The 26,139-nt window shown below is 39.5% G+C and overlaps 1 protein-coding gene across 1 annotated transcript in view; it reads right to left on the bottom strand.

The window, feature by feature from the left end:
• Nucleotides 1–17,598: 17,598 nt before the first annotated feature.
• The window catches only part of Iftap (intraflagellar transport associated protein), a 57,902-nt gene continuing 49,361 nt past the window's right edge, over nt 17,599–26,139 (bottom strand). Inside the window, exons 6-7 of the mRNA XM_076844349.1 lie at nt 24,700–24,839; nt 17,599–18,517 (exon numbers count right to left, since the gene is read on the bottom strand). Coding sequence (XP_076700464.1) covers nt 18,368–18,517; nt 24,700–24,839 — 290 coding nt within the window. The 3' untranslated portion in view covers nt 17,599–18,367. The remainder of the gene's footprint in view (nt 18,518–24,699; nt 24,840–26,139) is intronic.

The raw sequence follows: 26,139 nt of genomic DNA, 5'->3' as shown, positions 1-26,139 counted from the left end.
AAAAGACTGGGTTTTCCAGAATATCTCAGCAGAGTTTCAAAACACTTCCCTAAAGGAGATCACACTTTCCACCCAGGCGATGGGGACTCTGGGACGCCTAGGGAGCAAATTGATTAGGAGGCTGTGGGCAGCTGCTTTGGGAGATCCGGGAACCCTCTGCCAGAATTCCCTCTGGATCCTCAGGAGAGGACAAACAGTGCTCAGAGGGCAAGATCCTGCTTTAAGTAAAGCTTTAGGAGTCCAAGTGAGGACAGGATCATTACCAGGTCTTCCCAAGGGAGAGTAATGCTGAGAAGCTGCAGTATTTCCTCCACCTCTGCAGGAGAACAGTGCCCTCTGCTGAGAGCCGCGAGTCACACTTCAGACTCCACAGAATGAGGCAATTGGGAACTCGGAAAATGTTTCCCTAGTCCCAAAAGCCTATTCCAGCACGTCCACAACCCCTTAAATTTCCTCCCAAGTCACACCAGTGAAACCCCCTCTGACATGGGAATATAAAGGAAATCATGCCCTCTGTGCCTCAATTTTCTCATCTGTAAAATACTGCCTACCCTGTAGGGTTGCTAAAGGGACTAAAGAAGTAGATGTATTTAGAGTACTTCAATGTCTGAAATGGAGTAAAGTAATATGAAAACAGTAAATTAATATTTATTTTATACTTATTTATAGTAAATTAATTTGTCCTATCTCTTATTTTCTTTTTTAAACAAGTTTAATGTTGGAAATAATGCCAAGGAATATTATAGGAACTGTGTCTCTGGATGTCTAGACCTAAGTGAAGGACCTTGCACTAATGTCTTTTAAAATTTCATCTTGTATTCATGTGGCCCTCATTTCCACTCTTGCCACTGTAATTAGTCACAACAAGCTTTAACACTGTCATTCTGTACCAGCTATGGTGAAAATAAATGATGATTATCAGCACCAGTCTAAAGATGTCAGTAACACCAGTGCTGATCATTTAAATATTAGATCTTTTTAATTGACTTTTTTCATTCAGAAAATGTCACAAGGTAATATACATATATACACATCTATATGTTCACATATATATGTATATATGTGTATACATATACACACAAGGTGAGATATATATATATATATATATACATATATATATATATATATATATACATATTCATATCCCCCATTGTATTTGAAAAACTCAAGATATGCTATCTCACGTTTTAGAAGTCTGGTACTTTGGGAGAAGGGGACAATGGAGGGACAAGAGGGGTCAACTGATTCTATCAGATTTCTGGGGAGGAAGTCAATATGCCATAAGTGGCAAACTATATGTCCCTATGCCCAGGTGAAATGAAGAGTGCAGCAATCTAATCAAAGGACACAACTCTGAAAATGAGAATGGCCAGTCTTTCCTGGTGCTCAATTGCCCAGCTGTTGATACCCAGAAAACAGTTAAGTTCCTACTGATATAACAGTCAAATAAATGTGAACACACCTGCCTCCTCTGTTTCCTGGCTGCCTTCCTCCACCACAACATCCGCCATGATGTTCCGCCTACCTCAGACCCAGCCAACCAACTGTAGACTGAAACCATGAGCCAAAATAATCTTCCATCCTCTATGGTGATTTTTTTCATGTGTTTGTCACAGAATGAAAAGCTGGTTCTCATACCTGGTTCTTATACCTGCCACCCTCAGGGCCACCAGCACAGTGACACTGTTTCCGCAGTCTAAAAGACAAACACCTTCTCTCCTCCAGTTTCCAACACTGACTCTAGAATTTTAATAAGGTAGTTTATGGCTCAATTTTCTCATCTCTAAAATAGAAATCATACCTACCTCATAATATTTTTATGAGAATTAAATGAAAGACTCTTCTATAATATGCCTAACATAGTTACTATACCTTTATTTCAAAAAATTATATATAATTTATAAATATATTAATATGTTTATATAAAATATAGAGATAATATAAGTATTAATATATCAATATACTTAATAATATATTAGTACATTGTTTGACTATATTAATATATTCATTGATATATTGATTAAATATATTAATATATTTATGAATTCATATATATGGAGGAGAGGGGTCCTAAACTTCTACCCAAACATAGTGAGTCAAAATCTGCAAATCTGCCCAAACGATTCTGCAAGTAGCAGCTTAAAGAACCATGGATGGTCAATAGTCCCTTGATTCTCTCATTCAAAACATCTCTGGTGCAGGAACAGAAAGAGGAGAAGGTGCGACAGATTTAGACCAGTGGTTCTCAACAAGGGTCAGTTTGTCACTCAAAGCACACTTGACAATTTCTGGAGAATTTTTCTGTTGACACAACTGGAAGGGGGTGCCACTAGCATCTAGGGTGTAGAACACAGAGAGGCTGATGAACATCCTGCATGTGACAGGATGGCCCCCATAGCAAAGGATCATGTGGTCCAAAATGCCAGTAGAGCTGAGTGCAACAGAACCTGATCTAACCAGAGCGTCTCACACTCTACATGCACAGATCCCACCAGGGGGGTCTTGTGAAAGTGTGTTTTGACTCCATAGATCTAGGGTAAGGCCTGAAAATCTGCTTTTCCAACAAGCATCACCAGGGACCCTGTTAGAATGAATACTCATAGGCCCCAAACCAGACCTGCTGGATCAGAATCTGTATTGTAATAAATTCCCTGGAGGAGCCGCATGTGCATTAAAGTTGGAGAAATGCTGCTCTAGAAAACCCAACCCATTTTGAGCTAATCCACAAGAGAGAAAGCTTTTTTCCTCAAGTATTGACAAAAAAATCAGACTGGACATTCTTCTCTAGGCAATTTTTTTTTTCATTTGAATGTATTCAAGAACTGTGGGGATTTCACTAGATGAGTCTCTAGGTTGGATTACTCTGTTGTTCAAAGTAGGCCTTTGCATTCCCTGGTTAAATCCAGCAAAATCTCAAGGTGTTCTTGGAAAGAGAAGAAAGGAAGAAGGGAAGGAAAAGAGGGAAGAAACAGAGAAGGAAGGAATAGGGAAAGGAAAAAGAAAAGAAAGAGACAGTGAGCTTGGAAAATATTCCTCAAGCAAAAAGACCTTTCCTTGCCACAGGACTTCTCAGAGCCTTTAATATTCTAATGTGCATTTTGAAATTCCAAAAGGAGATACTTTAAATATTTGAGCATAGGGCCTTTTTATTCTAGAGAATCTCAAAAATCCCAAGATTCTAAGAAGCTTACCTTTAGAAATGCTGGTCTGAGTTAACTATTCTATTTATCAAAGCTTCAAAGGGACTGTCATTCATGCATCTTCTGAGCCATCTCGCCCTCAAGGGACTTTGTGATCCTAGTCATCTGAAAAGTCACTGATAAGTAAAAACAGTGACTAACATTTCTACTCTCCAGTGCATACCAGGCACTATTCCGGATACTAGATATGTGATTTCTCTCATATAACAGCCCTGTAAGGTAGGAATGAACCCAATTGACACCCTAGAAAACTGAGACACAGAGAGAGGCTAAGAAAGTTCTCAGAACCACCCATCTCCGTGAAGTCCCAGTGCTCAGCCAGTTCCACTGGATGGGACACTGCCTTCCACAGCACAGGATGGAACCCAGGAGCCTCAGACCAGATCCAAATCCTACCCACAGACATCTCTCTTCTTGTGACCTGACCTCTGTGGCCTGGCCTCTGCCTCCATTTCTACCTCACATCCCTGTCCTAGTTTGCTGGCCTTTAACAGCTCCTCTCTGCTCCATGTTCTCAGCCACACATGAATTTCACAGGGACACCAACCTCCCTCTTTCCCACAGATGAACCCGTGGAATAGAAAACCATAGTCTTGGGGCTTGGGCTTCCCTCTCAGGTTGCCCAGATGAGTGGTATCACCACTTCTAATTCCCCGAGGGGATGGGAGCCCATCCCTTGGTGAGGGCATCACATGAGCAAACTGAGCAGCTTCCAGCCGAAGAGTCCCTTTTCCCCATTCATTATCTAGTAAACTCTGTTGCCTCTGTTGTCCTGAGTGACAGGTGATCCTCCCACTAGACCCAGCAGATTCCCTGGTCATTTCATCATCTGCATTTGTTACCTTGACCTCAAAATTCATTCTGCTACTCACCGAGCCTCGAAAACCCTCAAACAACAATTTCTCGCAAAGTCCTCTTGAGAGCGAATAAAGAGGGAGATGCAGATCAATCCCACCTGTTGCTTGGTTTCCTCATGAAAGGCACCACATGAAGCTTTCCTGGCAAATATTTCCAATGGCAGGTGTTCTGAACAGGGAAGCTGCTACTGTATTTTTCCAGCCCAAATTTACAACTAAGCAGGACTTCGGTTAATGTCAAAACAAGATGCTAAAAATGGGTTCACAAGCTCCAATTTCACAGAGATGTGGAGTTGTGAAAAAGTAGACCAAAATCAGAAGAGTGGAGAATGAGCATCATGAAAACCAGCCACCCACCACCTTGCTAGGGAGTCATGGAAAAGACCAGCAAGTTCCCTTTATCCTGGGCTTCTGGATCCTACAGGGCTTTTTGTCTCAAAATATCTCCTTAGGATATCAGTTATTTCATCTGTAAAATGAGGGAAAGGCACTAAATAGTCTTGTGAGCATCTACCAACTCCAAAGTTAATGGCTTTCTGACAGAGCAAGACAATTTCAAATTGCCCATTGGGAGCCATGTGCAGACTTCCTTGGAAGGAGACATAGATAACATTCTTCCTCTGCGCTCCACGTAAGTGTTCTATTGCCTGTTCAAACTCAACTAGCATTCTCTCCCAGAAAGTGGACTTCTGGAATTCCTCCACTCACATCCTGTCTCCACTTTCCAGCTACCTACAAAGACTGCCCACATCAGGAGCGTCTTAGCCTGCCGAGACCTTCTTAAAAGGGACAAGCCAAGAAAGGAAAGAGCAGGAACCAGCTCTGCTTCCCCAGATGTTGCCACACATGATTTTCTCAGGTAGAAAACTAGTTCTGTGACCTCTTTATGACAGTTCACAGAATAGCCTAGGACCTGGACCAATTATTACTAATTCCCTAAGTCCTTATTCAATTCCATTCTGGACATTTATTAGACAATTTATTAGACCATGCTTATGCTAGATGCTTAGGCACCAATGATGGTTAATGACTGACTTAAAACCTTTCTCAGATGATGAGAGGAGTCAGGAGGAGGCTAGGCAACTGCAAAGTCAGAGTATTAAGCAATTCATAGATTTTAACGTGAAAAGAAGGGATGGAGCACTGGCTTGAGACAATCACATCCAAGTCAGAGAGCATAATGTTTAAAAGACAATGACACCTCATTATATCACACAGCATTGCTTTTGGAAATTCCAGGAGGCTCCCAGCAGCAGGATTTAGTCCTCGGAGGTTGGGAGAGACACCTGTAAAGCAAAACCAGCAGCTTCAGTCTCAGCTCCCTTCATCCATTTCCCACTGCAGACCTCATCCATCACCACATTTTCATCAGTTCCTTCTCCAGGACAAGTCCTGAATCCATCTGCTTTGCTCCTTAGCTCCATCTCCAGCCCGGCACCCTCGCCACCATGGCTTCACACCTGGATGGCTGCAATGCCAGCCTCTCACTGCTCCCCCCAGCCCACTGCTTCTCCAGACCATGCCAACTCCAGCAAGCAGAGTTGATCTCTTAAAACAAATAACACATGGTATAGTCCCAGCTACTCTACTTGGGAGAGTGAGGCAGAAAGACTATAAATTCAAGGCCAGCCTGGGAAATTTAGAAAATTAAAAAAGCCAGGCGCGGCAGCATACGCCTGTAATCCCAGAGACTAGGGAGGCTGAGGCAGGAGGATCGCGAGTTCACAGCCAGCCTCAGCAAAGGCAAGGCACTAAGCAACTCAGTGAGACCCTGTCTCTAAATAAAATACAAAAAAGGGCTGGGGATGTGGCTCAGTGGTTGTGTACCCCTAAAGTCAATCCCCAGTACCCCCACCACCCCAAAAAAGAAAATGTTAAGAGCTGAGGACGTAGATCTGTGGTAGAGCACTTGCCTGGCATGCACAAGGTGATGGATTTCATCCCTACTACCAGAAACATATAGATATATAGATCTATCTATAGATATACACATAAATGTATATAGAGACATGTATACTATATGTACTTATGTACTATATGTGGTGTATAGATATATACCTACTATTTGTACTTAGTGTATTATGGTGATAATGGGTGGGAGTTTTCACTGGTTACCTCTGTTCTAGGGTTTTATTAATGAGCTAGCCCTGCATGTGTGTGTGTGTGTGTATGTCTGTGTGTAACATCACATTTAACAACCCAAATGTAGCACTGGGATTAGAAGACAACTCCTCAACCCCTCAGTGTGGCCTACGATGTCAGCCTCTGGCGCCTCCCACTCCCCCTGTGTTCCCTTGTTCTCACCAATCTAGCCTTCTCCCATTCCCACTCCAGCCACCAATTCCTCCTCATGTTCCTCTGTCCATCAAGCTTATTCCCACTTCAGGGTCTTCAGCTATATTGGCTGGACCAGGAACACTCTTTCCCCAGGACGTCATATGCTGGCTCCATCCTGACATTCCCATCCTGATTTGCCTGAACTTCCATAATGAGGCTCTCCCTTACCATCCAAATGCTTTCTTTCCCTTCACTCACATTATTCTGCTTCGTAGCATCCGTCACTAATACAGTGTTCTGTCTCATTCACTGCTATAACTCCGAATGCCAGTACCCAGCACATCCTCAGCATTCAACGAAGATTTACTGTCTGTAAGGAAAACTTTGAGTTCGGGAGTTTGTGCTTAGTTACTGCTTCGCAGTATGAAAAATAACTAATTCACTTCAAAAAAAAAAAAGAGAGAGAGAGTACAATAAAAGATCCTGAGGATTTGTTTGCTGACTTACTTGGGATTTAATTACATGGAGAATTTTGATGAAAAGAAGGAAAAATATTGTAGTGCATTATAGTGCTAATGTGTGGGAGTTTTCATCGTTTACCCCTGTCTCCTTCCTGCGGTTTTATTAATGAGCCAACTATCTTGTATGTGATAATGTATTACAATGAGTTCCATTTGGTTGCAGGTCAAGATAAAACAGCTCAGTGTAATTTAAACAAAATGATGTTTGCCTGGTGAATGGCAGACTCATTTAACACTTGCCTCCCTTCTTGTGCTCCTTCTGTGTACTCTCCCTCAGACGATGGACCAGGCCTCCCTCCCATCTAGTTAGTGGGAGGAGGTAGAAGGGCTATTTGCCAGCAATTGAATTTAGCCTCTGAAGACATTGAGAATCAAGGTGGCCCCTCAACGGCCACCTCTTCTGGCAGCCTTTGAACCACAGTGGGACTTTTACAGCCACTTGTGATTTTCTGAAAAGTCGGCAGGTATTCTCCACCTGGTTACTTCTCAGAAGCAGCTCCTCGGCCCAGCATGGGGGACTAATCCCAGGGAGGTGGCATTCCCCTTCAACAGACAAGTTCAAAAGGTGGCCGGCACCTTACGCCCACCTGTGTTAACTGTCAGCTGCCCACAAGAGAGTGCAGCGGTGGGAATGCCCCGGTTATCTCCAGCTCTCATCGCTGCGGTAGATAGAAGCTGCTCTTGTGGGCTAGCAGAGAGGGATTTCAAGGGTTTCTTTGCCTTTGAGGTCAGAACTTCACCACAAGACGCACGTGAGCCATCTGTGGGACAGAGGAGTGGGGCAAGTCAAGGAAAAGACACGTGTACATAGGTATTTACCACTGGGGCCAGAAAACAGAAACAAGCCACCTCTCCCAGGAGAATACTGAGCTCCACTCTCAGCAAGCATAAAGAAAGCCTATTTATCTTTCTTTTTAGCTATAAAAAGTAAATACTTTGAGACAATTGATCGAGATAATATATTTCTAGATATTTCCATAACCTCTTTGTGCCAAAATTGCCTGTGATGTAAAAAAAAAAATACTCATTTATTTCCTTCTTATCCATCTGACCTAAGATGTTCATGAACATATGTTGTAGACTCTACTGGTACTATTTTCTTCATTTTTTTCTATTTTGATCAATTATTATTTTAAAATGTAATGAATGACTATCCTACCCATTTGGAGAAAATGAACATGTGGGTACAATTTTTTCACAAAATTTATTTCATTTCTCTTTCTAATTTGTATGATGGCATTGAACAGGTTATTTATTTGATATTTAGGATATTAAAGCCTAATCACAGAGCTATGTAAAGTGACCACTTTGGTGTCATCTGTGTAAATTCTTTGTGATTCCTGCAAAATAAGTTACTAAATAAGTAACTTAAATAAAACAACTAACTAAATAAGATACAATAGAATCGTTTTGGCTGACAAATGCAGAAGTTTCTGTGTCAATGAAGACATTTCTTTTGGAAAACAAATTCTATGACCAATATTTTATACCATCCCTGGCATATGAAGAGACTCACATGTCCTTATTCAGTTTTGAACACAGAAGCATCTTAAATTCAACACCCAAGTCCCCTCTGCAACATGCAGGTATTCTTACTTTTGTTTGTCTTAAAATTAAACCCCTTCTCCAGAGTCCTGTGCACCTGCACATGAACAACCAGGTGTTCATCTGTTTCAACACAAAACAACACCCAACACCCATCTGGATGTTACACTTACATTCTGAGGGTTGTGAGGAGCAGAAACAGATGCCCCAGGCAAAGCCCACAAGCCAGAACAATAGAAAGGAATACAGAGTTTAGTCAAGACAAATGCTGTCCTTTTCCCTGAGAAAGGTCAGCAAATCCAATTTCAGAAAAACAAAAAGGCAATACAAACTAATCTGTATGACTTACTGACATTTGAAAATAAGGTGGATTTGCTGCAAAAACATCAACATACACACAGTATAAGTATATATAAAATATTTATACGTACATACAAAAATCATCAGTCCATGAATCAGCAACAGATGATTGTATAAACAAATCATTTAAAGAAAGGCATAAAATATTCTTCATGAAGCAAGACCTCTTCAGGAGCCAGATGACCTTCATTTTCCAAATCTAAGTTCTCTACAGGTCCAAACTATGAGTACTCTTAAACTCAAAGGACTTGGGAAATTATTTTTGCAAAGACCTCTGATACTGTAAGTTAAAAAGGAGGGGAGAAACCAAATCTGTATATGATCCAAGTCCTTTCCAGTGTCTCCCATCCTTGTGGGGGGAAAAGAATAATTAGTGGGCTTTTTTCTAACTGGTTGTTAAAACACCCTAATGACTTCAAGCGCCATTACCACCACTTGCACATAAGCCGTCCTTTGAAAATACTTTTCAATCTAAATGAAAATTGATGCTAATTTCTTTCCAAGGAAATAGCCAATATTAACACAATCTAGAGAGTTATTGGATTTACTTTTTAAATCTTAATAGGGACGTCAATATTCTAAGTGCAAACTATAGAGATCACAATCTGCTCCCAACTGAAGTGGAACCAAAAAACTGTACATTTTTATAGACATAAAAATACTGTGCATTTTTATAATTATTTATCATATGCTATAACTTTTATTCCTGATTTACTATTATTTTGGCACTAAAATGTCTTCTTATATTCCTTCTTGCAAGATTTACCTAGAATTATAACATTGGGGGTTTTTTTTCTACCCACTTTTGTACTAGAAAGAATAACTTTTTCTGATTGCTATCTCAATAAATCAGCACACGGGTGAAGCTCGTGAACACACTTTTTCATTAGTTTCTTTGTCATAAATTCCAAGGATTAATCATGATATTTTTTCTATAACAAAATGTAACAAAAAAAAGACACTGGATAAATATTAGTTGAACTAATAAATCTTCATATGATTCATTTTGGGGGTATCCCATGTGGCTTTCATAAGTTAATGAAATCAACTATGAGAATCATAATGTCCAAGGGGCAAAACTCACTAAAAATGTAAGAATGAATGTGCTTTTCTCAACCTCTGGAGGTTGAGAAAAAAATGTGTCCACAAATAATTATCTACAAGGCAGAAAGAGACAAACGCCAAGTATCACAAAATCCTATCAAGATTCAAGGCAAGATGAGATTACAACTGGTGGAGAGAATCAGAAAGACTTCATCAGCAGCTCAGGAGGCTGAGGTTGGAGGATCTTGAGTTCAAAGCCAACCTCAGCAACTTAGCACAGCACTAAGCAACTCAGCGAGACCTTGTGTCAAAATAAAATATAAAAAGGACTGGGGATGTGGTTCAGTGATTAAGCAACTCTGGGTTCAATCCCTGGTATTAAATTTTTTTAAAATAAGAAGAAAAAGACAGACTTCATGTTCATGAAGGGAGTGACACCTAGGCCACATCATAAAGGCTGAGCAGAAATTCAGTCGGTAGAAATGATGGTTGGCCCTCCAGATAGAAACAGCAGGAGCTGCAGGGAGAAAGAGAACACTCTGGAGCCACATGCAGTCAGTTGGTGTGTACCGTGGAGTACATGAGAAGTCCTTGGGTGTCACATACAGACATTTTTAGTAATCCAGTAGTCAATGGGCAGCTCTAAGTTTTGAAATAAGATGTAACATAAAAGTTAATATGAAAGCAATGAACAGATGAGAATTAAGAGAACAGAGACATTTATAAATTCATTGGAAAGTAAGAAGACCCCAGAAGGAGACAAGTAAAAATGAAGGCCTGAATAGTAGGAGGGGTGATACAGAGGAGAGATTGGAACCGAAAGGAAATGCAGAAGCAAAACCAACAGACCCTGGCAACCAACTTGTATATGAACAGAAGGAAAGAACTTCAGGAAGAGAAGAAAAGTTGCTTAAGAGGATGGCATTCTGAATACACACATGCCTGGCACACACCAAAGGCAGCCCTGTCCTGGGTCAGCCACCCAATCGATGCCCCTTCTCCCCTCTTGGTATCAGCCATCCCAGAACTTACTCAGCTACCGCTGGGTGCACCTGAGGCTTTCTCCAATATGACAAGAACATCCAAGGCCCTCTTTGCATCCTACCCCATTTGTTAGCAGCGTAAACACAAAGAGTTTACCATCAAGGGGCGTGGTGCTCAACAGTATAAGAAATAAGACTTGGTCCTGAAGCAAGTCTGGCAAAGAAGGATGTTTTTCTTGGTTATTTGACTTTTTCTAAAAATTTTGGAATTTAAAAATATATAAAAGGCAAAAAACTAAAATACACATGTTGAAGGGCTGGGGATGGGACTCAGTGGTCAGTGCTTGCCTAACACACACAGGCCCTGGATTCGAACCCAGCAGCAAGAAAGCAAAAACAATACATTGCAAAATCAACACGTATAAATCAAAGGCATTCCTGTATATCAGCGACAAATCCTCTGAAATGGAAATGAGGACAACCACTCCATTCACAATATCCCCCCAAAAAATAAAATACTTAGGAATCAACCTAACAAAAGAGGTGAAAGACTTATACAATGAAAACTACAGAACCCTAAAGAGAGAAATAGAAGAAGATCTTAGAAGATGGAAAAATATACCCTGTTCATGGATAGGCAGAACTAACATCATCAAAATGACGATATTACCAAAAGTTCTCTATAGGTTTAATGCAATGCCAATCAAAATTCCAATGGCATTTCTTATAGAAATAGAGAAAGCAATCATGAAATTCATATGGAAAAATAAAAGACCCAGAATAGCAAAAACAATGCTAAGCAGGAAGGGTGAATCAGGCGGTATAGCGATACCAGACTTCAAACTATACTACAGAGCAATAGTAACAAAAACAGCATGGTACTGGTACCAAAACAGGTGGGTGGACCAATGGTACAGAATAGAGGACACAGAAACCAATCCACAAAACTACAACTATCTTATATTTGATAAAGGGGCTAAAAGCATGCAATGGAGGAAGGATAGCATCTTCAACAAATGGTGCTGGGAAAACTGGAAATCCATATGCAACAAAATGAAACTGAATCCCTTTCTCTCACCATGCACAAAAGTTAACTCAAAATGGATCAAGGAGCTTGATATCAAATCAGAGACACGGCATCTGATAGAAGAAAAAGTCGGCTACGATCTACATACTGTGGGGTCGGGCTCCAAATTCCTCAATAGGACACCCATAGCACAACAGTTAATAACTAGAATCAACAAATGGGACTTACTCAAACTAAAAAGTTTTTTCTCAGCAAAAGAAACAATAAGAGAGGTAAATAGGGAGCCTACATCCTGGGAACAAATCTTTACTCCTCACACTTCAGATAGAGCCCTAATATCCAGAGTATACAAAGAACTCAAAAAATTAGACAACAAGATAACAAATAACCCAATCAACAAATGGGCCAAAGACATGAACAGACACTTCTCAGAGGAGGACATACAATCAATCAACAAGTACATGAAAAAATGCTCACCATCCCTAGCAGTCAGAGAAATGCAAATCAAAACCACCCTAAGATACCATCTCACTCCAGTAAGATTGGCAGCCATTATGAAGTCAAACAACAACAAGTGCTGGCGAGGATGTGGGGAAAAGGGTACACTTGTTCATTGTTGGTGGGACTGCAAATTGGTGCAGCCAATCTGGAAAGCAGTATGGAGATTTCTTGGAAAGCTGGGAATGGAACCACCATTTGACCCAGCTATTCCCCTTCTCGGTCTATTCCCTAAAGACCTAAATAGAGCATGCTACAGGGACACTGCTACATCGATGTTCATAGCAGCACAATTCACAATAGCAAGACTGTGGAACCAACCTAGATGCCCTTCAATAGACGAATGGATAAAAAAAATGTGGCATTTATACACAATGGAGTATTACTCAGTATTAAGAAATGACAAAATCATAGAATTTGGAGGGAAATGGATGGCATTAGAGCAGATTATGCTAAGTGAAGCCAGCCAATCCCTAAAAAACAAATGCCAAATATCTTCTTTGATATAAGGAGAGTAACTAAGAACAGAGTAGGGACGAAGAGCATGAGAAGAAGATTAACATTAAACAGGGACAAGAGGTGGGAGGGAAAGAGAGGGAGAAGGGAAATTGCATGGAAATGGAAGGAGACCCTCAGGGTTATACAAAATTACATACAAGAGGTAGCGAGGGGAAAGGGAAAAATAATACAAGGGGGAGATATGAACTGCAGTAGAGGGGGTAGAGAGAGAAGAGGGGAGGGGAGGGGAGGGGAGGGGAGGGGAGGGGGATAGTAAAGGATAGGAAAGGCAGCAGAATACAACAGACCCTAGTATGGCAATATATAAATCAATGGAAGTGTAACTGATGTGATTCTGCAATTTGTATACGGGGTAAAAATGGGAGTTCATAACCCACTTGAATCAAAGTGTGAAATATGATATATCAAGAACTATGTAATGTTTTGAACAACCAACAATAAAAAAAAAGAAATATGGGAGATGAATTTGAGAAAATATCTCAGAAAACAGAATAAATAGAAATGGGAGAGAAGACAATAAGAAAACATTAGAGAAACAATCTAAAAAGTTCAACATCCACAAAGAGGCCATGGTGAGAAGAAAACAAAGAGAAAAAGTAAAGAAAAAAATCATCAAAAAAAAATAATAATAATAACTCCAGAAAAGTTTCCCAAACTGAAAGACATAACTTTCTAGGCTAATAGCCTACTCATACCCAGAGTGAAGGACGAAAATGGAGCTTTACTCACACATATCAGCATAAATTTTCAGAAATAGTGAGAAGGCTCTTTGCAACCCAACAAGACTCAGTGCTGGCTCTCAACCCTTCCAAGCACAGCCCCCCAGCTCCCTTCCCATCATCTCTCCTGAACTATCACATCCTGTCTCTTTCTGAGTAAAAGCCTCTCATAGCTTTTACTGCACTGAGAATAAAGAAAATAAAGCGAGGAGGTTTTCAGTCTACCTCTCAAGCTTGATGACTCTTAGCAGCATTAACAGTTTGAATGAAGGAGCAGAAAAGGATTGTGCTTTACAGACAGCTCCCCAAATGGAATTTTCTTCTCCCCACTGATCTCACCTCTCTTTTCTTCTTTCCTTTTCCTTCTAAATTTTCTTTTAGGTGTCAAATCATACTTTCTTGATGTAGACTGCTGGCAATAGCAGTATCACACCACATGAATTGTTCCTGAATAGGATTTTTAAAGTAAGAAGTCATAATAAGATTTCAAAAGAGAAATTAAGAAGCAGGCAATGTTCCCATGATAACCAACATTCTCTCGATTCTCTCTTGGGGTCATAGTGAGGAAAGCAGCAATATGTTGAACAAGGGGCAGTTCCAGCCCACCAGGTGAGGTTTCTCAAATTTGCACTGACTGCCTTGACATGCTCAACATATGCCTACCCAAAGAGAATCAATGAAATGGACCTCCAAGTTCTGTGAGGTAATAAACTTATCCTTTCAGTTTTGATTAATTCAGTAGATATTTATTGAACATCTACTTTATGTTGGGTCTTTTTCAGGCATTAGGGACACAGCAATGAAAAGACGATCTATGCCCATGCCCTCTGACAGACTATGCTCTAACTGGAGTCAGATAACACAGGAGACGGGATGGGATGACAGGATGCTGTGACAGGGCGGCAGGTTTGTGAGGAAGGGATGCTTGTCAGACTCTGGAAAGACGAGTTTCACGTGGGGTCTGAGTACTGAGAAGAATCCAGCCACATGATGAACAGGGAAGACCAAGCAGAACGAAGAACGAGTTAAGGTCCAAAGGTGGACACAAGGGGGACTGTTTAAAAACAAAACAAAAAAAAAGAGTACCAACAAGCCAGGACCATGAGGGAGAGGGCACAAGATGAGGTGGGAGAAGTAACAGGAGCCAGACTATATTGCACTTGCAGGAAAAGGAAAGAGAATTCCTGGTAAAGAAATCAAAGTTCAAAATTAGGCATAAATAATTTTCCCTCCTTCTGTGCTATGCCACCAAAGAAGAATTCTGAAAGTCATAAGGTAGCTCATTGTGCCACCACACCCAGCAAGCTGGGACTGTGTTGCTGGCTTAAAGCGACATTTTCTCCATTGCAGGCTAGTCTGTGTTGCATCTGTCACGTTATTTCAAGGTATTTCTTATATTTTCCTGTTCTTCCTTCCCATTTTGGTGTGCACACTGGGCTGGTTCTCCTTACCCTATATACCGCATTTCTTTTCTGTTGCCACTACCTCATGCAGGCAAGAGTTATCCATCTGGATAATCACAAGCTTATCTGGTTCGGGCTTGCCAGCCAATTAAAACAATCCATTTTCCCCATTCAGGGGGTCACTAAAACTGAAAGGAAACCATGGAAAGTCTTTGCTCATTAAGGTAACAGTAAGATACAATGGAGATAATACAATTTAAGTCAAAGGCTTTAAGGGACTCATTTTCCTGTGTCATTTTTGCTATAATGTACAATTGCCTCAAATAATTCAGGGATCAAAAATGCCAGGAGGAATGAATTCAAAACATAATATACCAACCCTACAGATGGACCATGTTATAGAGGCATTCATAAATAAGGAAGTACTCCACTGAAGGGCAGACTTCTTAAACACTACAAAAGATGGATTTCTTGTTACTATTATAAAACTAAGTCCATAAATTTGGGATATCTTTTATAGTGGTCTTCTTTACTTAGAATAGCAAAATACCACCTAGAGTCCAATGAGGGTCTCTGACTCGGTGAACAGTGACATCCCAAGATTGTCCCAACTCAGCACAGGCATAGATGACACACTAATATTTTGTCTTAACCTCACAATCCTTCTCTCCATCCCACACTGCATCAGCCCACAGTCCTTGCTAGCTCTGCCCCTGCATCTCTAATCAAATCCAGGCCCTCCACTTCCACCCACGCTGCCTCGACTCATTTCTTATCATCTCCCATGCAAACTTCTAACAGCCTCCAAACTTGTCTCCCTGATTTAGTGTCACCTCTGCTCGTTCTACCCCTCACACTCACACCAAGTCCCCTGCCTGAAATACATTTTGGATCTTGTGATTCCTCTATTCAGAAACGCTGAACAGCTCCCCATCAACTACAGAAGACTCTTCGGCACACATGGCCTTCAGCATTCAGCCTACATTCCCGACTTCCTCCCCTGCAGTTTTCCCAGTTATCCTGACATGACCCACAGAAGGCTATGGCTTTCCTTTAAACAGCCATGGTCATACCTCATTCTGCTTTCTGGGCTCTATTCCCTGACTGAATGTTCTCCACCCTCCACTGCCTTGAAAACCCCTACTGATTCTTCCTGGCACCATAGCATCAGCTTCACTGTAAAGATTCCTGGCTCCCCGTGGCATAATTCAAAAATTCCCACATGCTTTGCCACCGTAGCTCTTGCTACACAACACTCTTATCCTCTGCTGCAACACTGACAAATAAAAATTCACATGCAACATGTGCAGTTTAACACTTCCAGGTAGCCTCGCTAAAAAGGTCAAAAGAAACGATGAATTCTAATAATGTATTTCATTTAACTAGATGAATTTGAGTACAAAAGAATACTTTTTCAACATATAATCAATACCAAAAAATAACAATTTTTCATGTCAATTCTTTGAAATCCAATGTGTTATACACTTAGAGCATATTTTAAATTCAGACACTGACCTGTCATCAAAACTAACTGATCTATATTTAGATTTGACAAAATTTACGGTTGAAAAATTCATATTCATGTAGTCAAGTTGTTCTAAATATACTTGAAAGTTTTCTAATATCTATACCAAATATCAGGTGTTTTTTTTTTTATTTTCAGTTGAAATAAAAATCAAGCAGCATTTAAAAACCAGTTCCTCAGTCACACTGACTACATTTCAAGAGCTCTAGAATGCAGCTAGTACTTATTCTGTGGGATAATTCTGCTCTCCTGTAATTATCTGTGTCTTCATCTCCCTTCCTCATGACATTAGACCATGTCTAATTTACTCGTATCTTCCCATTCTAATGTGAATGAGATTTGAGACATAATGGTGTTTTATGAAAGTTTGTTCAATAAACAAAGTTGTAAATCACTTGACTCTACCACAACACAACACTGAAAGCAAGAATATAAATGACGTTTTTACAGTATCTCTGCACACTCACATACAATTCTTCATACAGACACACCCCTGCAGCATTCGTCACGACAACCAAGACATGGGAACAACCTACATGTCCACTGTCTGATGATTAAAGAAGATGTGATGCACACCCACCTTGGGAAACTGTCCAGCCTTAGAAAAAGAAGGAAACCCTGCCACGTGTGGCCACACGGAAGAACCTGAAGGACTTTGTGCAGAGTGAAATAAGCCAGTCACAAAGGACAAATATGACACACCCACTGATATCAACCACAGGAGCAGAGGGTGGTGTGGAGGCCACCAGGGACACAGGGAGGGGAAACAGGGAGATGCTATTCCATCATATAAACCTCTAGTTACACATGAATAAGTAAGTTCTAGAGACCCACTGTATAGGATTGGCTTTCACAATATCGTGTACCTAAAATTTTAAGAGTAGATCTCATGTTAAGTGTTCTTATCACAAAGGAAGAAAAGAGAAGAAAAGCAATAGAAAAAAAATCAGATCAAAAGAAAACAAATGTACTCATGTACTCAGTGGTGTGGGATGCTGATAGTCAGGGAGGAAGCAGGCAGGGAATAATATGGGAACGCTCTTAATTTCTTCCCAATTTTGCTGTAAACCTAAAACTGCTTTAAAAAACAAAATATATTTAAAAGAAGCAAGAAAACCAATAAAGACTAATTACATTTAATTTGTTACCAATTCCTTCAACATTAAAAATTACTTCATGCATATTATTCCCCCTTGTTCTGGGTCTTCACCCCTCTTTTCCTTGATGCATTTGTGGGTGGTCTGCGTAATTTGCATTCCAATGTTCCAACATTCTCTAGTTGTCTTGCCTCTTCAAATTTAAAAGATTCTGGATACAGAAATCATTCCTTGTACTTTGTAACTATCACACATGGTTTAACACTAATAACAAATTGGAGAATTCTATATATGACATATAATCAATTCTTAGAAGTCTTCTTTTTCTGCGAAGCCCAATCAATTCCAGAAGCTAGCTCTCTCAACGCACACACTGATGCCACCATCTCTGACCTCTGTGAGCACTTTTCCTCTATGTATTACAACATGTTTCCCGGGTGTGACTGTCCTTCACCCAGAAAGGAGCGCTCCTGTCTGCCCTTTTCACTTTAACCCTTGTGGATCACCCTGTGCTGTGCTCTCATCAATAATCCCTTAGGTAATTCTTACTTCCTGTCCCCATTTCCCTCTCCATCCCCAGGAGTCACAGGGTGCAACAATATGACAGGACAAGGCCACCTCCTCAGCTCTCTGGTCAGTTGCCCTCTCTCCTAACTGACAGATAACTCTGAAAAATGAAGGCACACGTACAGATTTCCACAAAGGGAATTATGGCTAGCTTATCATTTACTCTGATACTGCTTGAAGAACTAAAAACAAAACAAAATAAACAGAGTTGCTTTGGTAAATCAGTCATAGGTCTGTGTTGGTGCTCTCTCTCTCTTGCTTCAACAGCTCTCTGATGGTCTCCATCTCCGCAGCAGTGAACTTGGGGGTTAGAGCCACGTTGTCATAATCAAATTCTTCATCAAGTGAGAAGGGCTGGACTTCATCACCAAATATCTATAAAGGTAACAAAGGAAGAAAAAACATTAATAATTATTGTAAATGAAGATAAAGTTGAAAACACAAACTCCCTACTAATAATTAATTATACTTTTTTTAGACATCAACATTCTCATCTAATTAAGCTGTTTTTAAGTAAAGAAATACATTCAATTATTCAGGACTTAATTTAGGACTCTTAATATGCCCCATTTGTACCATGCTGTATCTGAATGAATATCATTAACTAATTCTGCCCAAGGCAAGAATCAGAAAGTCTCCCCAGCACACATTCATTACATTTTTTACCACTTGTAGTGACAGGGATAGAGACACACGTGGGAAAACAGGAGTCACATTAAAATGCGAGAAAATATGCCTTAAGATTAGACCAACCTTAAGTACATTTTCACCGTTTACTAAAAAGACCCATATTAATAAGACACAATTTTCAAAGATAAAAACAGACTACCCTTATTATCATTCTTCAGATAATACCCATAATACCTAACTAATAACAACAGCTATGAAAACACACAGCATTATCTTAAATTGAAAAGCTCAGAATCCCATTTTTTTCTACCAATAATTTAAAACAATATAACAGCTTACGTAAAGTCAGAGTAGCTGCAAAGAGATAAAATAAATTTTATCTATTTATTCAAAACTTGTGAGTCTTTAAGATTTTCTAAAGGAAAATAAATACAAAGCATATTTTCTAATAAACAGAAAAAGAATGCCTACATCTCATTATATCATGCCCTAAAAAAACCTCCAAATGGTGTGTGTGATACAATGAAATCAACCTGCACCTCTATCTAACTCTATATGTACAGTGCTACTGAACACTATGGTTCATGAAAGAATAAAAAATATATATATCCTGAAACTACAGTCTGCTTTAAATATTCTTGCATGGAAGATGATCTCATTGAGTAGCTTTTGCAATGTTTGTAAAAATGGAGCATACTGCTCAGAAACTATACACTGCTACCCCAGGTGAAAAAGAAATCATGAAAAGTAGATTTCTGCTATCTGTTTGGCATATTTTGTAGTTAGCTGTGCAGTGCTAAGAGCAAACAAGCAGCCATTTACCATCCTTTCTTAGTAAAGCAACAAGAGAACAAATTCCATTGGCTGAGTCATTTCCTTTTTATTAGAAAGTACCCGCATGCTTTCTTGACAAAAGTAATGGCAAGAGCTGCCATTGACTAGCTTGAACTTGTGATACTCCTGCCTTAGCTTAGCCTCCCAAGCCACTGAGATTACAGGCATGCGCCATTATGCCAGGCTATAAACTCATTCTTAAAATGCCAGTGTAAAGATTATTCATTTAAATGAACTTTTGGGTATAAAAAACATATTTAAATATATAATTTCTTCACTTAGAAACTAAGAATTATTAACAACTGATATTGTTAAATTATTTTCCTGGGTAGTCTGTTAAATGCTGAAATAGAAAGGCAAGAAATCAAAGATACAATAATTTCACATTTGCAATGGCCAAATATGATACTCCGGATATTTTTAACCATTTAGGGGATATAATTCCACATGGCCAGTTTACCCCCAAGTCAAAATGTTAGAGGAATGGTCTCTTGCAATCATTCAGCTATTTTCCATTCTTTCCACAAACTCTGTTCCTTTAAATTCTAGGCATTGTGTAAGGTGCTGGGAATACAAATATGAAGACTTGCATGAAATCACAGACAAATGAGGTAAATACATAAACAATCACTATAATAAAATGTGGTAAGCACAAATGGTATAGATAAGAGGTGATGGAGACAGAGAAGGGCCACTTCCCCAGACCAGGTTGGAGGGGGTTGGAAAGGAAGCCAGACTGCTAGAAAGGGTGTACAAGGTAACAAGGCTGAGAGGAAACAGCTTTGCAGGGGAAATGCAATGCAGGATTAAAAATAAGATGCAGAATTGCACATTCCTGCATCTGAAAGGAGTTCAGCATTGTCACACTATAAGCTGTAAAAAAAAGTGGCAAGAGATGGCAATAATGCCAAGTCATCATAGAGAAGATGGAAAGTTCCCAAAGGATTTTCTTTTTAAAGCAGGGCAGACACTTGGTCCTCTATGCATTTCAGCTAAACTCCTTCATTTATTCAACTGTCTACTGAGTGCCCACAGTAAAATAGGAGCTGGAGTACAAAAAAGAAAGATGCCCTGCCTTCTTGGAGATTGTATCAACACAGTTCACTGTGAAGGTTAAACAGAGGGTAGATCTGAGTGGCATGAGATGGAAGGCTACTGAGATCCTGCTGAAGCAGTCCAGGCAAGAAATAATGAGAACAGGGCAAGGGTAGCAAAGATCGAAAAAATATTTAGAAAGTAAAATTAGCAGTGCTTGATGACTGACTAGATATGGAAATGGCTGAAGGGAGAAGAGTACAGGAAGGGAAGCAGGTAAAGATGAGTTCAGTGGTTAACATGTTGAACTCAAAGTACCTGAAAGAAGCTAGATAGAGATCACTTAAATATACAAACCTAAGGCTCAGGGAAAAAAAGGCCTAAAGCTAGAGATACTGATTTGGAAACATAACAGGTAGTGATTTAATATGAAAATGCACCCAAGTATGTAGCGTAGGAAAAACCACACTAAGCAGGAACCCTGGGGAACACCAATTCATTAAGGATGGATGGGGAAAAAAACCCAAAGGAGGCAGAGAAGAACAATCAGAGAAGTACACAGTCAGAGAACAGGGAAGTAAGAACGAGTGAAACAGAGCATCGGGGGAAGATCAGTGGTGTCACAGTACAGGGATGCATTAAAATAAAGATTGCAAGTGTCCACCTGATGGGATCATTGTGAAGTAATCGGTTTCTCCATTCTGATAACATCCAGGCAGGTGATGGAGATTCAGCACATTGTGCACCATACTGAATGAGTGGAAAGGAAGAAAGATCAACCAGTAGAACCTAATGCTTCTGAAATTGGGGGGTGGAGGGCAGAAGAAGAGAGAGAGGGAGAGAGAAAAATAAATATAAATACACAGTAACCAAAGAGAGGTCCAAGGGGAAGGGAAGGTTGTTTTTCCTTGTTCTGTTCTGGTTTGTTGAGGATGAGAGAGATTTGAACACGTTTGCAAGTTGAAGGGGATGAATCGAGAGAGAAGAAAGGAGAAAATGACCCCAACCATGTTATTTGTTCACTCCATAAATATTTATTGTCTGTCTTGTATTGTACCAAGATCAACACTCATTCTGACCTTTTGCATTTGAATTTAATAAGCTTATGAAGACATGCTTGAGTGAATTTACACTCCTCCAAGACAAGGGACACATGTGATTCAAAGGAGGACTGCAATTCAGAAAACATCACTGTGACCTCCCAAGTGATAGCTTTTAAAATACACCAAGGTTGGATTTCTATTTCTGTGTTTCAACTTGTGGGTGCTGAAGTGCACTCCAAGAATTCTCTTCTTCTAAGCTGGGTTCATTTTAGGGTTCTAAGCTATTAAGACTCCAAGGTCTTCAATTCCAAACAGAAATTCTGATTTATTTCAAAGAAGAATTTGTTCAGTAGAACACTAACTCCCCTGCTGCTAAACAAAAACAAACAAACAAACAAAAACTTGTGAATTAGGTTATTAACTTGTTATTTTTGCCCAAGGAGCTGAGAGGAATGTGTGGATTGCAGGTGTATAATTTCAAATCGAATTGAAATCTTTTTGTAGCCTCTCAGAGAATAGAATCTGTGCACTATTAGAAAACCCCAAGTTTCCTTTAAATTACTCATGTGACTTATTCTAACAGAGACACTGTTAGACACATTTTCATTCATAGTACCACATAGGCAAATTAAAGAAAACAGAACTAATGCTCAAGTCAATAATGGCAGCATTTAGCTGTAGGCTAGTGTTCAAAATAATATGGTAAATAAACTCTCTTCACAGTTGGGATTTTAGAGTCCCATTATGAATTGGCAAAACAGGAGATCTCTTATTAAAACACAGCTCAAGTTTCTTCTGTGACTTCTTCTATAGCTTCTACAGTTTTTCTTCTTTCCAATGTGAATTCATTTTGCTCTATAAAGGTGTCCAAAACTTCCAAGATTCCTCAAAATAGAGCGACCATGGCATGAAGTTATTTACAAATAAGAAGAGGAAAGTTTTTGGAAAATGTTGGACTCTAAGAGGAAAATACATGCCTATATAAAACCATAATAAAAAAGGGGAAATTTTTAAAAAGACCTAATCCATATCAGAAAGTTGATGGGCTCTTAATAGGCAAGTAAGAGGAAGGCAGGACATTCAGGACAAATGTTCATCTTTCCAGACTGAAGTCACAGAAAGCAAGTACCATTTCCAGTCCCCAAATGGCCTTCTGGTAGGCCCTTACAAGACATATTTCTGGAAACTAATGATTATGTTCTTTTACTGACATTAGATGCTTTAAAATAAGATTAATGCTATTAAACCAAGAAACAGATGGTGTAATATTGTGAATCTAGACAGTTGTGGAAAGCTTCTCAAAAAAGTAATGATTAGAAATAAAAATTCCAACCAAAATATTAGTCTGGATATTCAAAAGACACCAAAAGTCATTCATTGATGGCTGAGAAGTTTGCCAATACAAAAACTTTTCATATCATTTTGATTCCAATGTTAAAAAATGTTTATATTTTCTGTAAAATTAAGAAATTTATATTCAGGTTTAAAATACATTTAGACAGTTTTAATTTGTATTTCACTGGCTATTGAATAGATCTCAGTGAACATTAAGCTTTTTTTAACCCATTAACTGAAAACACTTTATGACAATTTTTATAATTGTCCTACAATATGTATATTCTATAATTGCACCTAGGTATAATCAAATTCTTATAAAGTATCAGGTTCCACGTCCACTAGCCAGTCCAATAACTTGTATAGTCGCAACTGAAGTCAAGAACATAAACGGGTCTTCAAAAGAAACAGGTTTCTGCTAGAAATAACCTTGCAATTTTAGCTCCTTACAACTCAGAGAAAGCAATCTATAATTCAAAAAGCATATTGAAAAGTGGCTGTCCCAATCGATTTCTCTGGTAACCAATTTGGGAGTTTAATATAAGCCTTCAAGCATCCTGGGGTATACTTTTATGATGTCAGTGAACAAAAATACTATGAGAAAAAGAGCAATCTAAAACTGAAATGTGTGAATTATTTCTGATGGAATGAGTAATTCAATAACAGAATGTCTTCTAATGACAAGTACCTGAACAATTAAAATAATCAAGAGTGGCCCTAGGGGTTTTATTAGAAAGTAACAATGAAGAGCCCTTAGCAAAGTCTTGTGCCTGATGCCCTTTACCTTAGAGCAAGAAGGGTGAGAAAGGTCACTTCCCTGCACCACCATCAACTTCTACTGCTGCACATTTGCTAAGTGCATAGAAGAGTCACAAAATAATAGCAAAAGATGACCTCCAAGTTTTACATTTGGGAAAGTAAATGTAGAGCAGAGATTGCATTCTTCCCTGTGTTTGATGCATATGTTTAGATGACATTTCCCAGGCTCCTCGGTGGCTAGACATGAAGATGCAACTAAGTGTTTGACAAAGGAATGTGAGCAACAACGATGGGCCCTGGGTCCTCAACCTTGCAGTGGAATACTGCTCCCAAGTTCCCATCTCCTGCCCCTGCATTTATAAAGGTGTCCTGATTCATAGGAGGACATGCAGAAGAGGACATTTTCCCAAGGGATAGTGGACATCCAGAGAGAAAGAAACTGGGTCCTTGATGATGCCACCTGGTTACTTTAAGAGCCTCTACAGACTGTCAAATGAGAGGAATAAACTCTACTTCCCATTAAATTATTATTGGGATTCTCTGTGACAGCAGCCTGATCTGACCTTAACTAATACAAAAGGTTCACAGTACCTTAGAAATAATGATAATAAGAAACATGGCCAGTTCAGACTACCAGAGATAAGACATTGTCTGTTCCTTCTAATGCATGGTCCCTAGGTGGTACTGTTCTATAGCCTTGCATACAGCATTAAACAAAAACAGTTTCCACATAAAAACACAAGTGTTCTATGGGTTTAAAAAGAAATATACACTTTAGAGATATATAAAAGTGAGAGGGATCAATTAAACTACTTCAATTCTAAATTTTCCCAAACCTGAGAAAAATACAAAAGCACATGGGTATAAAAAGGACAAATTACAAAATCCAGGCTGTGTTGAAATGAATTCCCTGTGCAGTACCTCCTCTGCTTGCTTCTCTGTTCCCTTAATAGTGGGCTTTGGCTTCCCCTCAGCAGCGAGAGGCTTGTCCACAGAAGGAATGAAAGAACAAACACTGGTGCTCACATCCTCTTCCACTTGTCCTGGAAGCAGCAGGAAATCTGTTGGATACAAAGGTTTCAATTGATCCTCTGCCAAGTCCATAATTTACCTAAGTCATCTAAAAACCTTAGAATATTCAAAAAAGTGAGTTAGACATGCCCATGCAAAACAGGCCCATTTCATTTGAGAAACTGACTCCAGGGATACCCTTTCTGTAAAATAGGATGCTGATGTATTTATTTTTATCTTACTGTTGCAAAGTTACAATCCATCCAAAGGGTTTGGCAGAAATGCTGCTTCTGGAGTACCTTGACTGTGCCTTGCACTCCTAGCCCAATTTCTACTTCTACAGGAAAACAAGGAAGATGCTACTTTTGTCTCATTTTCCCATATTTTCCTTAGGGGTGAAGAAAAAGAAAATGGAGTGTTGATTTCATCCTGTAACAATACAGCAATATTTCATATATATATTACAAAACAATGATGCTAGAAGGGAAGTACTTTAACTTTCAGCAGAAAAATGAAGTACTCTATCATATTCAAAATGCATGGTCTCATTTTCAACACTCGCAAACAACAACCTGTTTCCTGCTTGCTCAGCCCAAACACAAGAATTCAATAACCAATCTTGGTTTTCTGGCCAATTCATTATAAATGGATATATTCCCTTATCTTCGCATAGTTCATGAATACATCACAGACAACCAGTGATATTCCACAGCCTTCTTGAAGGAAGACAAACAAATCGAAGCACAACAGGTTTCTTCCTCAGTCTGAATTTCCATCAGGCCAGAGGGGCTAGCCAGAGCTAGCCAGGAATTTGCAGCTGGCTCAGGATTCTGCTGCTTGCTACTCGAGGATGATCCTAATGAAGCTGCTAATTAAGTTCTCAGTGGAACTGATTAATTACCAACAGGCTTGCCTTGGCTGTTGCCAATGGCAGCACATATAAGGAGATAACTGAGCAGGTACTGATCCTCAAAAACTGAAATTAATATTTGAAATGCATCTCTCATCACAGTAGATATCACCCTCACAAAATATCCTCATAAATTCTTGGGACATAGTCTGGAAACTGAGAATTGCAGTGGGGAGATGGTGACTAGGGTAGCTCTGCTATGATCAGTTTTTAAAATCTTAGAATATGATCTCACTCATTAGCAGAAATAAAAACAATGATACCAGCCAACACTTACATGCCCAGCACTTTATATGCATTAACACAGCTAATCCTCCCAATTGCTCTGTTATTTCCTGTGTTGCAATCAATGAGCTCTGAGCACTGAATAACCTTGCTCGAGATTCCACAGCAACAAAGAGCAAAGCCAAGCAGTCTATCCACAAGCTCATATTTTAGCC

Source organism: Callospermophilus lateralis, chromosome 2 (assembly GCF_048772815.1).
Source record: "Callospermophilus lateralis isolate mCalLat2 chromosome 2, mCalLat2.hap1, whole genome shotgun sequence".
NCBI classification, from domain to species: domain Eukaryota; kingdom Metazoa; phylum Chordata; class Mammalia; order Rodentia; family Sciuridae; genus Callospermophilus; species Callospermophilus lateralis.
Note: the sequence above shows the minus strand (reverse complement) of the source record. Positions and strands in the feature narration are given on the sequence as shown.